The 16,193-nt window shown below is 49.7% G+C and overlaps 5 protein-coding genes across 5 annotated transcripts; 1 reads left to right on the top strand and 4 right to left on the bottom strand.

Annotated features, from left to right (window-relative positions):
* Positions 1-2,611: 2,611 nt before the first annotated feature.
* On the top strand, positions 2,612-6,284 carry HO173_002235 (uncharacterized protein; the record flags this gene model as incomplete). Its single annotated transcript, XM_037304169.1, has 2 exons — positions 2,612-4,009; positions 4,092-6,284. The coding sequence occupies 2 exons, from the start codon at positions 2,612-2,614 to the stop codon at positions 6,282-6,284; spliced, it is 3,591 nt and encodes a 1,196-aa protein (XP_037168964.1).
* Positions 6,285-6,761: 477 nt separating this feature from the next.
* On the bottom strand, positions 6,762-8,435 carry HO173_002234 (uncharacterized protein; the record flags this gene model as incomplete). Its single annotated transcript, XM_037304168.1, has 1 exon — positions 6,762-8,435. One exon carries the CDS (start codon positions 8,433-8,435, stop codon positions 6,762-6,764), a length of 1,674 nt encoding a protein of 557 aa, XP_037168963.1.
* Positions 8,436-8,615: 180 nt separating this feature from the next.
* On the bottom strand, positions 8,616-8,894 carry HO173_002233 (uncharacterized protein; the record flags this gene model as incomplete). Its single annotated transcript, XM_037304167.1, has 1 exon — positions 8,616-8,894. One exon carries the CDS (start codon positions 8,892-8,894, stop codon positions 8,616-8,618), a length of 279 nt encoding a protein of 92 aa, XP_037168962.1.
* A 651-nt stretch (positions 8,895-9,545) lies between these two features.
* HO173_002232 (uncharacterized protein) lies at positions 9,546-10,232 on the bottom strand (the record flags this gene model as incomplete). Its single annotated transcript, XM_037304166.1, has 1 exon — positions 9,546-10,232. One exon carries the CDS (start codon positions 10,230-10,232, stop codon positions 9,546-9,548), a length of 687 nt encoding a protein of 228 aa, XP_037168961.1.
* A 2,428-nt stretch (positions 10,233-12,660) lies between these two features.
* On the bottom strand, positions 12,661-15,063 carry HO173_002231 (uncharacterized protein; the record flags this gene model as incomplete). The annotated part of the gene is made up of 3 exons (XM_037304165.1): positions 12,661-14,379; positions 14,428-14,642; positions 14,694-15,063. The coding sequence occupies 3 exons, from the start codon at positions 15,061-15,063 to the stop codon at positions 12,661-12,663; spliced, it is 2,304 nt and encodes a 767-aa protein (XP_037168960.1).
* Positions 15,064-16,193: the final 1,130 nt, after the last annotated feature.

Raw genomic sequence — 16,193 nt, 5'->3', positions numbered from 1 at the left:
CTGGTTCGTTTCGGCTTTCTAGATTGATTATGCAACGAGGGCGGAGAAAGGAATTTCCTGTCGTATGATGGTACCGCAATCGCTTGGTAGAGGAAAGCATCCGGGTTTTGTGTCCGCATTTCGGAAGATCTCTAGGGTCAGATGTCGACTTCTGCGGCCTACCGTAGCAAGATCGTGGCCGGAATGTGGGACATCAGCTTTAATGTTCTAGGGCGGTGATTGTGAGACGCCCTGAAAGTGTCATAGAAATCGGGCTCTCGGTGTCTGAACCAACAATAATGACTTGGAAATATTGCCTGAGAATAAACACCTACCACCTTTCGACGTCTCGGAAGTGGGCCTCTGAATGGAGCCAACACGAGCCTTGGCTTTTGGTTTCGACCATTGATTTGGGGCCTTGCCCCCAAAAAGAGTCAAGAGTCACTGGAGTAGCTTTTTTTTATTCTTTCAGACCTATTCTGGAGGTCTTCGCGCGATGTTCGATACTTGTATGATGTCCCACCCATCTTTTTTTTTTTTTTTTTAGGGGAAATTAAAGAGTTTTTTTTAAAAGACTTCGAGGAAAGTCATTGAGCGACCACGTTATCCTGTGGTAGCATGTGCTGTTGTTTGTGAGTGTTGAGTAAAAGGGGGAAGGAGATCCGAAAGGCACTTGTTCCTCTAAGGCCATGAAGTAGTACCGTGCTTTGCGTTATCATGCATGTGAAATATGAAGCCAGCTACACGCACAACTGTCTTGTTTTTTTTTTTTTTTTTTTTTTTTTTTTTTTTTTTTTTTTTTTTTTTTTTTTTTTTTTTTTTTTTTTTTTTTTTTTTTTTTTTTTTTTTTTTTTTTTTTTTTTTTTTTTTTTTTTTTTTTTTTTTTTTTTTTTTTTTTTTTTTTTTTTTTATTTTTTTTTTAAGATTTTTTTTTTTTTTTTTTTTTCCCTTTTTTTTTTTTCTCTTTTTTTTTTTTTTTTTTTTCCCCCCCTCTTTCCCCCCCGGGCGGGAGATCTCCTCCCCCAGAAAAAATAACCATTTCTCCTCGCCCATAGGTCGTCCCGGTAGGAATTAGAAGCGTCATCACGGTCCCCCCAAACATTCATGATCCGGGGGATTTTCCTATGACATGAGGAACTCGGAGTGCAAAAGGCTGATTCTTGGAGATACCAGCGTAAGGTGACGGAGAGATATATTTGTGGGGGGCCTCGAAGTAAGGCGGCGACCAAAGTGGGGTAGGAGGGTCTGTGAGAGACCTCTGGGGGGGATATTGGAAGAAAATGTTCTGATGCTGTGGAGGGGAAAATGAGATGGCGATCGAATACTGCTGTGGTGCATTCAACAGAGAGTGTTTTCAGCCTGGTGTCGTAAGTAAGGTCCGTGCAAAGAGACCTTCGTCTATTCGGCACCGGTTCTGCTCATTTTATACAAAGATATTGGTCAAATGATGCGAATTCACGACGTGGCTTCTAGGCAATGGACTTTCCTGAATAAGAAAGCCGGAGTGAAAACGCATCATAGATGGCATCTCTGCAAATCGTTCTGGGACTGAGACAAAGACTTAGGAGCAGTACTTAACGCAAAAGTAAAGCACATATCTGTTCCAATAAATGCTTATTATAGCCATTGCACACAAAGCTCGGAATTCTCTACGACTGAGATCATTTCCGTGAAGAGGAAAGATAAATGAAGAAGGAGGAGCAAAAAAACCTCAAAAACAACAAACAATCGAGAGAATGCACCTATCAAAGTTGCTAGGAAGTGTCAGCCTCGTTGGAAATATGGGATTAGGGCTAGGGCTATGTGACTGGACTGCATACTGCATAGTGCATACGAGTACGTTCAGGTGGGCATGGACCTCGAAGTTTTTCCTCTACCAATTGTTGGTACAAGAAGGAAAATCTCAGTTGCCTGATGCCTCAAATCCACGCCTCAAATCCACGCAAATTCAAGTGAGCAAATTACCTCAAAAAGCAACAAGCCTTGCCATACAGGTAGGGCTGCTAGCTTCTACCGAGGGACAGATTTCGGCGCTTCCTCTGGGTCGTACAATTAGAGAGGGCCTAGCAGCGTTTTCTACCTATATCCAGATTGTGCCACCGCACAACATTCTCTAATTACGCTCGTGTATAGGCCTCGATCCCGGGGAGCGGTGGACCAAGTATAAGAGACAACGCCCAGGCGATTTGGTGCCGTACTTGTACTAGTACGCTGGCATGGTCTGATACATGCCTACATATGTCTAGGAGCCATAGAAGCATGGGACCAACATAGAAGTTCCCCATAATCGCAAAGGTTCCTCCTCGCGATGATGCAGCTGTCTTGTTTGAAAGATACCCTTATCGCTTATCGTGAAAGGGTTCGCGCCTTCTCATTCCTAAGATGCGTGGTTTGTGCGTGATTTTGCCACAAGAACGTCATCCAAAATAATCCATTTTAATATATAGCATACAACGACAAACATATTCTTTAAAAGAACCTTCTTCATTTTTGCTTCTTTTTTCCTCAAAAGCACTCGTCGGCGCCGACGTCATTTTCCTGCTTCAAAATTGTGCTTCGGACGCTTAAAAGGTTCCCACTTTGCAGTGGCACGGGCCCTCCACCTTACTTTGCTTGTCTTGCGTCAGTAGTCATGAATAGCACCGCTGCTGTCGCGTGGAGCACCACCATCCTTGTCAAAAACATTCACTGCGCTTCTTGCGTAACTTACATCCAGAGAACTCTTGGTCGCTTTGGCAATGCGATTCATCAACTTGACACCAATATCCTTTCCCATGAAGTCCGCATACTTCATGAGAAGACGTTGTCTGCCTCAGAAATTTGTCGCTCCCTATCTGATGCCGCGTTCGAAGTTTACAGTGCGGTTACACTGGATGAAAGCGAACGCAGAGTTCAGGAGCTTGGAGCTGAAGACAGTGGAGACGGATGGCTTGAAGCCGCTACAGACTTCTGGAGACCATCATCTCTAAGCCTAACGAAAACCAATGAATGCAACCAGCTGTCCGATCGCAGTCGGCGCAGGAGCCACTTGATGAACTGTGTTGCTTGCCAAAAAGAAAGCGATCGACCAATGGAAATATCCGCGAATTCCACCACTGCGTCTCTGGATAGCCGCCAGGAAGGTGATCTTGCCCTAATGAAGCATGGCCTTGTAAAAGCAAGCGGCCTCGAATCGAGCCAATCTACTCCAAATCCATCCCCAAGCATCAGCTCTCTATCAAGACCGGCGTCCCAGCATTCTCGTTCCAATGAGCGGTTCGAGGCCATCCTCAGTATTGGTGGGATGACTTGTGCATCTTGTACAAGCGCCATTGATAATGGCCTGTCTTCCAACGTATTACCGTTTGTTGAATCCGTCAATGTGACATTGATGACAAACAGTGCGCGGGTGGTTTTTCAAGGAGAAGAGAACCTGCAGAAGATCGTCGATACCATAGAGGATCTGGGTTACGACGCTGCCGTACAGCGTTGCGGTGTGATCAACGCTCAGTCAAAAGAGGTAAAAAGCAAAATGAAAGAAAGCCAAAGGACGGTGATGCTGAAGATAGATGGCATGTATTGCCGACATTGCCCACCCCGAATTTATAAAGCGATCAAGACCAATTACTCGGGAGCGGTCACCATCGACAAACCGCCAACGTTGAAGGATCCCGTCATGAGAGTCAACTACTCACCTTCTCCGCCTAACATCACAATCAGACACATCATCGTCACGATCAAATCTGTGGACGAGTCATTCAACGTCGAAATTTACACCCCGCCGTCAATAGAACAAAGGTCTCAAGCCATGCAGAAGCACGAGCAGTATCGACTTCTAATTCGTCTCGTCCTTAGCTTTGTGGTCGCCATCCCCACATTTTTAATAGGAGTGGTGTGGATGAGCCTAGTGCCGGCGTCCAATAAGGTCAGACGATTCTTCGAGCAAGCAGAGTGGGCTGGGACTGTCACTCGTGCTGATTGGGCTATGTTCATTCTGGCGACACCAGTCTTCTTCCTCGCTGCGGATGTTTTTCACCTGCGCGCCATTAAGGTATTCACATCCCGATTAGTCGCTTCCTGTCCACGTTCTTAGATCTGAGTCACGAGCCATGCTGACCCCAATTTTTTATTAGGAGATACGTGCGCTGTGGCGAAAAGGAAGCAGAGTACCTGTTTATCAGAGGTTTTACCGCTTCGGCAGTATGAACTTGCTCGTCTCTGCAGGCACGTCAATAGCATATCTCGCTTCCGTTGCAGTGCTTGGGATCAACGCCACGACGAGATCTAAGTCTCTTGGCTCAAACTCAACATATTTTGATTCTGTCGTTTTTTTAACCTTCTTCATTCTTACTGGACGATACTTAGAAGCTTACAGTAAGGCTAAAACGGGTAACGCTATTGGGTTGCTGGGTAACCTCCGGCCACGAGAGGCAGTGCTTGCCACATCTTTAGAGGAAACAATGCCTGTCGAAGCAGCTTCGGGAGACAGGAACGAAAAGCAGAGAGAAAGCACATCGCCGACTGATTCCGAACGAATTGATGCGAATCTTCTAGAAGTAGGAGACATCGTAATGGTCCCACATGGATCATCCCCACCCGCAGACGGAACAATAACAGAAGGCTCCACTAATTTTAATGAGAGTTCTCTGACGGGCGAAGCCAGGGCCGTAACCAAGTGCCAGGGTGAAAGGGTCTATGTTGGAGCTATCAATATTGGAAATGCCATCACTGTCAGAGTCACGGACGTCGGTGGTAGCTCCATGCTCGACCAGATAGTGGCTGTTGTCCGTGAAGGTCAGACCAAGCGTGCTCCCGTCGAACGAGTAGTCGATATCGTGACTGGCTACTTTGTGCCAGTCATCACTGCCCTAGCGATCACTACATTCGTCATTTGGCTCTCACTTGGTGAGTCAGGAGCTCTGTCCCACAACTACCTTGGTCGACAGCAAGGAGGTTGGGCTTTTTGGAGCCTCGAATTTGCGATTGCAGTTTTTGTTGTAGCATGTCCTTGTGGAATTGGTCTTGCAGCTCCGACGGCGCTCTTTGTGGGAAGTGGTCTGGCAGCAAGCCACGGCATACTTGTTCGTGGAGGAGGCGAGGCCTTCCAGGAGGCCAGCAAAATCGATGCGGTGGTCTTCGACAAGACAGGCACACTTACCGAAGGCGGAGATATCAATGTCACTGATCATGAGATGCTTTATAAAGACAGAGAAGGACGCATTGCTTGGGCGGTCACTAAGGCTTTGGAAGAGACGAGTTCGCATCCACTGGCTCGCGCCATTCTCGCATGTGCCTCCACGCAACCTTCTGAGACGATCCGCACGGTCAATGGAATCAATGAAGAGCCAGGTCGTGGCATGCGTGGCACGTTTCTCAGCTCCGATACGTCAGAAGACTCAGACTCGGGAATTTACGAAGCAGCTCTTGGCTCCGAAGCCCTCATATCCTCTCTCATCTCCGACACTCTCACACCCAACTACTTCACTAACACCACACTCTCCCGCTGGAAGTCCGAATCAAAATCCGTCGCCCTTCTCGCCATGCGCCGAATCCATGGGTCCAGCGATCCTGCCTGTGTCGAGGTCTTCTCGGACAGCCAAACACCATGGACCATTGCAGCCATCTTTGCCACCTCTGATCCTGTTCGTCCCTCCGCCGCTCCTACTATCTCAGCTCTCCAGTCTAGAGGCATACCAGTCTACATGCTCACTGGTGACAACCCAACGACTGCTTCCGCAGTAGCGAGCACCCTTTCCATCCCCCAAGATCATGTCTTCGCAGGCGTCTTACCTACGGAGAAAGCGAGCAAGATCCGCTCGTTACAGGAAAATGGACCTCGTCGACAAGGTTCTTCTACATGGCTTAAGAAACTCTTGGAGAAGAAAGGGTCCGAGGAAAAGGAAAAAGAGAGGGCCATAGTCGCGTTCATCGGCGACGGCATCAATGACGCCCCTGCCCTCACCACCGCCGACGTCTCCATCTCCCTTTCTTCCGCTTCCGACATCGCTATGCATAGCTCATCATTCATCCTGCTCTCCTCTTCCCTAGATTCCGTCATCACCCTCTTTGACCTCTCGTCAAGGGTGTTCAGAAGGGTCAAGGTCAACTTCGGCTGGGCGGTCATTTACAACATCATCCTCGTGCCAATCGCAGCCGGAGTGCTTTTCAAGGTCAAGAGTGAGGGATGGAGACTAGGTCCCGTTTGGGGCAGTGCTGCCATGGCTCTGAGCAGTCTGTGTGTTGTGGCAAGTAGCTTGGCGCTGAGGTGGGAAGGGGCATGGTTGGATATGTTCAAGAGAAGGAAGGCGGTTGCCCGTGAAGAGTAACGGGTTGGAGGGGATCGGGATACGATGGAGGTGCGTGATGACGGTAGCAGGCCAGCATCGAGACGAGTGATGATGGGAAGGAGTGCTTTGAGGGTTACTTTTGGGACGGTCTTATCCTGTAAACACGATTGATATAAAAACTCATAGATCTCGTCGGTGACGTAATAAAAGTTTTATTGCTAACATGATGCTCGTGCTTTTGACCGGTGCTACTGCCTCCAAAGTATTTCAATCGCCAGAATCAAGAGCATGTGAGAGCGGTTGGGAAACTTGCAATGTGGCGGGTACATCTCAGGCAATGTGCGCACCGAGGGGATGCAGGAAGAGAAGAGCAGAGGAGTAAAGGTATTTGCGATCCATTTCGCGTGCTCACATTGAGCGGGTATCTAACCTAAACAGCGCCCGGTAAGCATGATTTACAAGGCATACCAACAACGCAACACAATCGCCCCTATCCCATTCAACTCCAAAAAGCGCTTATTCTTCACCCCAGACACCTGCCACTTTCGCGCCTAGAACGCCTTTGATCTTGGCCCTCCCTACCACCCCACCCAGCCTCGTTTCTATCATCGCCTCTCGTTCTTTGCGACTCCCACAGCCTTCAAACGCCTCGATGAACGCCCTCGGCGTGCCCCAGTATTTCTGGATAGCCAACGCTTTGTCGCCGCTGATACCTCTCGTGCACATGAGCATTTTCAGGAAGACATCTCGCAGCGTGAGGGTGTCGGATTTGGAGGAGAGGGAGGCAAAAGAGGGGTATGTTATATGGTAGGACTTTTCGAGGTGCAAGGGGTGCGTCCGGAGGTGAGTTAGAAGGGGTAGGTATGTTGTCGGTGTTAAAGCGTTCGTCGGTATCAAATGTAAGGGCTTCGACTCGTATAGCGATTTGAGCATCTTTGTCATGCGGGCTAGGTAGCCGATGGTCTCATCCAGCTTTACAGTTCTTTTCACGAAGTAGCCATTGACAACCTGTGTACTTGCAATAGCCGATTGGATAGCCTCATGAAACTTCGTACTTTTCTCAGTGCTCAGGCTGAATTCTTCGATGAGGTATATCACGTTCCTCACACCGGATTTGCGTAGACGAAATTTTTGTTCCTGGAACCTGCCATCTGTAATGCTGCCCACAAGGTCATCAAGGCGCTTACGCTCGACAATCCAATCGAGACAGATTTCGGAGCCTTCTTCGCCGTGACGGGAGAGAAGGTCGGGATCGTGGCACTTGGCTACCCAGAAGAAATCGCCTAGTTCTAGTGGCCGGACCAGGGGTTTGGTGCCTTTCTTTGCGAGCTCGTCAGCGATGTAGTCGCGGTCGTCTTTGGTGCGGACTTCGCGATTGTCGAGTACGAGGTGGACTGTGAAGGTTCCAGGAGCGAGGCGTATGGGGTCAAAAATGGGAAGGCCGGAAGGGTTTTCCGATGACTGGGCTGGTGGCATGGATGTCCTGTTCATCGCTTGAAGCAGAGTGGACGAGGGCGGATTCGACGTTTGCTGAAGAGGTTTTGAGGCGAACTTAGATGTCAACGATCTGCTGTCTTGGTCGAAATTAGATGAAGCCCACGGCATGTCTGGAGCGGTTTCCGGCTCTGGACTGGACAACAGCTCAACGAAGTTCCTCTTTGGAGCGACTGACGGTTCTTGAGTTTTCGCTTTGGAGAAGGTGCCGTACTTGTCAATTGGAGCTCCTCCTAACCGTTGACCGGAAGGACCTGATATCGGTTCCAGCTGCTTGGCGTTCTTTGTGGATGTTGAAGATGTTGGTAGCGACCTCAGCGGTTCCTCTTCCTCCTCAAAGCACTCTTCGAGATCGAGAAAGCGATCAGCATCTTCCCCAGCCTGGATCATGCTCTCAGATCTACCGGGCATGTCCAGGCCTCTATTACGTTTACCCGTAGCCTCATCCAGAACTCCTCCTGCCTGTACAACCCTCATCCTCCTCGCCACTTCCCAGCCGTCTTCTGTCAAAGCATATTTCCTGAGCGGTCTACCCTTCTCTTGGACCAGATCCTTGTTGACCAGCGTAGTCATCGAATTCCATGCTGTATAGAATTTCCCAGATTCGCTGGGGACCGTGAATGATGCTTCACAATGAGGTTGAGCCAGATCAATGACTTCTTTTTTGCTGAAACTCTGTAGTGACTCTTCAGGCATAGAGGACAGGGCGAGTATGAGGGCATAAGGACCGGAGCGTAGGGAAGGGACATAAGGCTTTGCCTTACGAGGCTTTTTCGCAGGAGGTACGGCAGGCTCTTCGCCATTGACAAGATCTTCAGCGCTGAGACGCCTGCGTGCTGCTCGTCCAATTAGCTGTGCCGCCTAAAAAGGCTTGCATCAAGGGCCCTTGCCCTTCCCTCGAGGCTTCTTCGGGGCCGGTAGCCCATTAGCCTCACAGTGCTCCTTCAGTTTTTCTGTCAGTCTGTCACAGATCTTGGGACCAATGCCATCGAGCTGCTGCGCTTCTGAGGGGTGGCTGAAAGTTAGCGGGCATGCTTTCATGGACTCGTAGGCTCTCTTGTACGTTGTAACACCCTTCGAGTTGCGCTCCTTGGCCAGTTCATAGATTTCTTTGATCCATTCAAGAAGCAGCGGGTTGGCACAGGTAGGTGCCATGATGCCCGGCGGCGAAAGTCTGGTGGTTGGATGGAGGTTAGCGTACGAGGAGTCTTGTACGCTCAAAACACGCTAGTAGCTACAATCACGTGATCTTAATTAAGAAAACATCTGTCTCCGAGACGGACAATATCCTTTTTCCCACAGCCAACGAAGGTTTCAATGCGGTCTGCATCAACTTTTGACAACGTTTCTAGCACTACCTGTTCTACTTGCCTCTACATAACCAACTCCAGGACGGCGAGGCTTGATTACCCGTGTGTGGAGGTCGAAACTGATTTGACTATCTTTGTCTTGTATGGACATGGGCTCTAGGATTCCAAACACGTCAGATATGTCCGTATCAATTTATGCTTTCGTTGTGTATAGTTGGCTAGACCTTTTTGCATCCAGATACGATGGAATGTGCTAGAGCAGCAGAAAAAGGGGTCTCCATCTTTATCATGTCGCATTAGATCTTGAGCTTGCGCATACAGTGTGCGAGACCGTGCTAATTATGCAGATTGACAAACAAGAATGGAAATGCTGGATCGTGTGTTCGACATTAGTATTAGCTATCAAGCATTGGGCTGTATGCTAACGCTGCAATAAAGTCCTGCTTCTCACAATAGTCACCTTATGTTCAGACAAAATCCCGGCTCCCCTTGCAGACTACCTTTCAACCTCATCCTCCAGATCCAATCTCGCCCTCTCCTCTTGAGACAAAGCAACCTCTCCAACCTCCTCTCCCGGCATGACCATCTTCCCGTACACTCTCCCTACAAAAGGGTAGCGCCCACTGTACCCGAAATCCATGAAAGCAAATAAGAACGGGTGTCCATTGTCGTCCTTCACCTCCTCTCCCACGTACTCGCCATCGACCTTCTTTCTCCTCTGCATCGCGACAATGAGAATGTCCTCGACTGCGATCGCTTCGTCCTCCGTCTCTCCGCTCATTGTCCCGTCTTCCACTTCAAACGCGGAGAAAGTACCAGTGGACGGGTGATAAAGGCAAGTAAGCTCGCAAGTGAAGCTCCGGAAATGGAGATAGACGATGCAGATGTGGCAGCCGTCGTCTTCCGGGAACTGTTCGCCAACGATGTGCATCTGCGAAGTTGATTCTGTGTCTTTCGGGCTTGCATTTGCGATGTCGGAGTAGACGAGTGAGTATGTCACATCAATAGAAGGTATGAGTTGACTAGGCGTTTCTTGGTGTGACGGCTCGGCAGAGGATCTGAGCTTCTTGTCTTGCGAGTCTTGTGATTCTTGCGATTCTTGCGATTCCTGCTCAATTGACGGAATGGGTGAGTCGAAAGAAGATGTTACGCTGCACTCTTTGACTGACGTTTCCGTGGACATCTTGACTCTCTCATGTGCAACTTTCGAGCGCGTTGACTTCTACTGACTTGCAAAACAGGCGAAGAAAAGCTGCTACGAAAACCAAAAACTCCAAACGAGCGACGCAAAAGATTAAATAAAACTAAAGAGTTTCGCATGACGCTGGTGACGGCGGTAAAGTGCATCAGTGCGGAACAAGAATGATGGCAGGATTTTGTTGGATCTGATGGAGGGGAAAGAATCCTGCAGGAGCCGCAAGTCTCTACAAGAGGGTAAAATCAGACGACACCCAATCCATCCATGCTTCAAAAAGGTTTCATGATGCGCCTCACCCATGAAATCGAGTCTTCCTGCAGGTTTTCCGTATTCCTTTCTCATCCTTTGTATGTACATGGTGTACATAATTATTTCCTTTGGGATTGGATGCAAGCGCCCCATTTCTCTGCACAGACATTCGCCTTCTGCAGATCCTGTGCATGCATGCATGCATGCACCTCCATACCGATCAACTTCATGTGGGTGTCAGCCGATGGATCACAAGGTGCGTATCGCATTGCCAGTTTCATCCCAACAAGCAGCGCAGGATTCTCAGACACACCACTAGTTTCAAGATGTTTGGCTACAATGCCGTTCGCTTTCAAATGGGCCAGTTACTGCCTTGACGCCGAAGCCCCACTCAACGAGAGCTGTCCGGAGAAGACATCCACATCTTCGCGAAAACAAGGCGAAGCCTGCCGCTATGACATCCGGCTCCTCACCTCCTCCCTCCTCCCTCCTCCCTCCTCCCTTGCCTACCTGAAAGGATCATCAAGCTTTCATGCTCTTCGCATCCTGCTCCATCTATTCCACATCTCCGTTCTGTTCGTCCGTCCAACTCCTCGTCCGCCCCATCATCCACCTACGCCAACCGCCCCTTCTCCCCATTGGTTGATCCCACCACACCTCCTTCCACCAACTCCTCACTGTGCAATACCCCTCCCATTGTTTTAACCCGTCATGCCCACCAGCAACATCGGCAGAAAGGGAAAAGATTCCCATCATCAATACTCACTTCCCACTCCTCCCCTCTTTGCCAATACCCTCTTCTATGAAAACACGTCATGGAAGGAGACGTCAACTCCCAATACATCAATCCATCAATTGATGACTCGCAAAACCTGTCCTCTTTTTCATCGATCTTGTACTCTGACATCACGCTACCGTATGAGTAGGAAAGCCGTGCTTACCACATGCCTGTCCGCAGAATTCACAGCCAGTGACACGCATTCGGTCATGAGGTTCACCTAGCTTGGGAATATAGCGGTAGGCTATGGCTATCGATTTAAACCGGTGTGGTCGCGGCGACGGTCTTCCCGGATCGGAAGGTGAGGTATTTGCTGGAATTCCGGGACACGAAAGAATAGGCGTGGGCTTGAGGAACACAGTCGACGAGGTATCCGTGGGATGATGGCGCCGATGCTCTCACCTCATCGACTTCCTTCTTGGGTGAGACGTGAGCGGGACCGGTTGGGGATAAGGAGCTTCCGGTACGGCAAGGAAGCTGAGAAAGGATGTGGACAGGAGAGGAGATGATGCGAGTGAGGCCTTCCGCCATCAATCAAAGGAATCAACAAAGGACAGATTGTACGCCAAGCCTCTCTCTCCTACCGTAAAATACCTCAACCGATCATCCATCCGACCCGTCCAAAACAGACACCATCCCCCCTTCCCACCAATCGTCCAACCGCCTTCCTACCAATCAACCCATCCATCCACATCCCTCTCCCGCCCCCAAACCCCCTCGGACCCGTCAGCCCTACCGAACCCGTACAGGTAGTACTCCTTGCCAGCCCCGTGCCACTTCCAACCCCCAACTCCCGATCCCGATCCCGATCCCTCCTCGTTCCCATTCCCATTCATCGTATCCCTACACCCCTGCCGAATCCTCCTCTTCGTCAGCAGCACCTTCCCCCATCCCTCCCCTCGAACCCGTGGCTCGAGCGATCCATTGGTGATCTAGCCATCTGCCCCCTCCGTCGGGTTCGATGGATCCTGAGGGAGTCGGTCGGGCTTTGAGGATGAGGGATGGATGGGATCTGAGGTGAGATTGCGTTTTGCTTGGTAGAAAGGGTTCTTTGGGTGGGGAGGATAGGTGTGAGGGTGCGAGTATAGACGTAGGGAGGTCGGAGTATGGGAAAGGGGAAGGGTATTGTACTCTCAAAGCAGGTTTGACTGTTACACTGAGCGAAAGGAACGAAGAAGAAGTGATATCGAGTAGGAGACAGGGGAATGTCTAGCGACTGACTTCCGAGGACAAACTGCTCGCAGGCGCCCCTAGCTCTGATGTACCAGTCTGAATTCATATGCATCGCTCTATTTGGTTGCTGTGCCTAAAAAGCTCAGCAGATAGAGCCAACTCGCTATGCGGAATGCTTCCATCTATGCATAATACTCTTCCAAGATGATCGTCTCAATCAGAATCGTAGACCACATTGCCCTCGTCGTTGCCATAAGGATCTTCATCGTCCGCTTCATCACTGCTTTCATTAATCCCTTCCTCTTCCAACTCCCCTGCGATACTGTCAAGCGCCTTCTGCTCGTCTGGATTGGCAGTCCCTCCACCCTCACCAGCATCTTCTTCACCATCCCCGCCCTCCTCCTTTTCAGCATCAACGGCTCCGTTCTTGCTCCCAGGGCTCGCAACTTGCAACGCCCCCGACATCTCCACTCCACTCCCAGGACTGCCAGCCAAGATCGCATCACTCCCTCTCCTACTCGTACTGCTCGAGCTGCCCCCATAGGTATTCGCAATATTTCCATAATTAATTTTCTTACTGAATCCACGCTTCCCCATCATTTTCATGACTGCCTCCTGGGGACTGCCCGCCACAGGCATTCCCTCTTGCCCATCTTCTCCGATATACGCAGTCATATCGCCTATTCGCTTTTTGCGTCGTCGCCGACGGATAATGACTCGAGCAGTGCCACTCTCCTCGGCGAGTTGTTGTTTGAGGATCTTGGCGCATTGGGCACGCAGGTAGTCTCGATTTTCGTGCGTCCAGATACGGGTTTTGATAGCAACCTCGGAAGGCGTTAGGAGGCAATTGGACACTTCGGGATCATCCGCAAATTCGCTGTCGGAGATCATTTCTGTGTCCGGGATGGGGAAGCGAGACTTGACGGGAAGGTTTTGCTGGGTTGCTGGAGGAGAGGGTGGATCAGCTGCGGATTCGAGGGCTGAGGTGAGAGCCGTGGCATGGTCAAGGTCCATAGGGTTTGTAAGTGCAGCAGTAATATCAGAGCCAAGTGACGGATCGTTGGCATTTAAGGATGAGTTGTCGGAGGTTTGACTAGCTGGGGGCGTTTTCAGGTTCTTAGCTCCTGCTGGGCGCCCTCTTTTGCGTTTAGCTGTAGTTTCGGTCGTTGCTTTGACGCCAGAGATTTCAACTGCAGACCCTTCAAGGGTAGAGGTCACATTTCCTGGTGCCGGAGACGAGTCTTTTTGGGAAGAACGCTGAGGAGATGCTGCGAGTAGACTGGGATCGATGGGCAACGGTGGAGGTGGCATGCTTTGGCTGTCAAGCTGAGCTTGGTTTTGCGTGTTTGCTGGAGTGTTTGATTGGCCGTTGGTTTCCGATGGGCAAGTGGATGTTGCTCTTGACGAAATCACTGTTGGTTCGACTCCATCCCCATCATCGCCAAAATTGGCGTCGATCTGCTTCGGTTTTCGACCGCGCTTCTTCTTACCATCGTTGTCCTGTGTGAATGCTGGTGGGTCAGCTGTACGCTCAAGATCGATGGTTCGAAACTCTTCAACAGTCAATGCACCGCTCTCGGTAGCCTTGAATTCGTCGAGGCGGTTGAAAATGGTCTGCTCCTGCACTTTGACCACAAAAACCACTTCTCGAACGCTTCGACGGAAATTGTTCATGCGTGAGGCCAATATCAAGGCAGCCCCACAGACACCGGCTGGCCTACGACCAGGAGTCATCCAGTCACGATTCATACGTTGGACGATACGGACCGCGTCATTAGCGACACGCATGGTTTCAGATCCAAATTCGAGACGCTGAGCGAAACGAAGAATAAGGTCTTCAGGATTGATTGGCTGGACGATAAAGCCATTGCCATTGAGAGCAAGAAATTGAAGATACTTGGTATACACATGACCAAGGTTGAAGACGTTGAGCTGTTTCGTTCGTTAGTCCCAAGTCCGGAGTGAGGGGGACTTTCTCACCCCCAAAATATCCGAGAAATCAATCAGCATGAAGGTGTTGGGGTGGGTCTGAACTCGGCAGGCAATATATAGAGCGACTGCAGCAACACTCTTAATCCTACGACCTTGAATGAAACCGCAGGGACCAATGGCCAACTGGTAGATCTGCATGGCGTGGTCTCTGATCTGGGCATTCATCTGCAATGTTGTACCGATTCTGACAATGTGGTTGTGGCCTGAAGATTGGTTCAACTAGTATGTCTGACAGATGTGCGGAAGCTACTCACCATATTGTGCCGTCAGATCTTGGCTGGTGGCGGCTCTCGTCTTGTCGACCACGTCTCCTCTACTTGCAAACGCTTGATCAGCACCAACGTGGAAACCATGGACAACATGTTGACCGCCGGTTGCAAGACCGTAGGTGACTTCGGAGACCATGGACAGCTCATCAATTACAGATCCGCATGCACTGCAAATTAGCTTGCCGTCTTCTTCGACCCCCTTTTTCTCATTACAATCTGGATTAGGACATTCTTGAGATTGAAATTTTTTAGGCCCCGGAGGTGGACGAGGCTGAGGGTTTTTGATACTGTCCAGCCTCGCCACCGGCCTCTGGGGCCGCGTTGGCGGCTTCTTGATGGGGACTGCTGTTGACATGAGGTCGTATCTGCTAAAGTTGAGTTACGGTCCCAATTGCATGGCAGGATGAAGGTGTGAAGGCTCGGGGTGAATCTGATAGCCCATTGAGAAACTGGGAGATTATTGTTTCAGCAAGTGGCTGGGTGGTGTCGTTCATCAACAATGCATTGGCCTCGAAACCCCAAGATTGGCATCAAGGATGTTCGACCTATCGCTTATTCGAAGGGAGCAGGAGGCTGTGAGAATTGTGGGTATGGTGATGATATTGTTGGAATATTTTCGCAACGCTGGTCCTGTGGTGGACTGGGCGCGGGGTTTTGACTCACAACATTTTCCGAGATTTAGCCCGAATGATCGACGCAGGGAGGCGGAGCTGGGTTCGAATCCACTTTAACCAAAATGCAAATGCACTACAAAATGTTTTTCTATCAACTTTTATATAAACAATCGACGACATAAAGTAAGATTTGATCTCAATATTTCTTTTTCCATGATTTTCGACTCTATCCCACTGAGTGTACGGTAAGTTTCCTGAATCAATAGTATGAACGCAGGTTTGACCAGTGATGAATTTCACGACTTACTTTTTCCCAGCCCACCACCAGCCCAGCTTTAAGGGAAGAGATTTACCTCTCATCATCAACCACAACTTGCCACCGACTTGTGACAGTAAAATTGACCGATTGCAATGCGAAATATGCCGATTAATATCATGACTACCGACTCGACTATTTTTGCGACCGAGGCTCTTGGCAAAGTGTTCTCGAGCAAGAGCCTTTATAAATCGGACGGTCTCGTATTTCTCAAGGTTAGAGTCCAAAATGACTTGCAGTCGCATGATTTGGTGAGTTCCATGAAGCAATATGTATAAGTTGGGAAAAGAGTGTTCCTTTGCGAACTTCTACCGCCGTGGTCTGTTATCATAAAAGAATCCGGGAATTGATTACAGAAACCGACGCAGAATGCTATGTAAACTGGGTATGGTCGTCAACGACAAGAAGCTGCGTTCGAGAATCCCGAAATCTCGCAGTTAAGATACTGACATTCTGACTCATAAGACGGAATACGGAGGCCAGAGCCTCACTGAACCCGGCGCGATGTTTTGCTCTTGAAGCAGCAAGACGAGACCTCCCTCGTACATATACGGA

Source organism: Letharia columbiana (genome assembly GCF_014066305.1).
Source record: "Letharia columbiana isolate WasteWater2 chromosome Unknown Sc0000004_s0, whole genome shotgun sequence".
Lineage (NCBI taxonomy): Eukaryota > Fungi > Ascomycota > Lecanoromycetes > Lecanorales > Parmeliaceae > Letharia > Letharia columbiana.
Note: the sequence above shows the minus strand (reverse complement) of the source record. Positions and strands in the feature narration are given on the sequence as shown.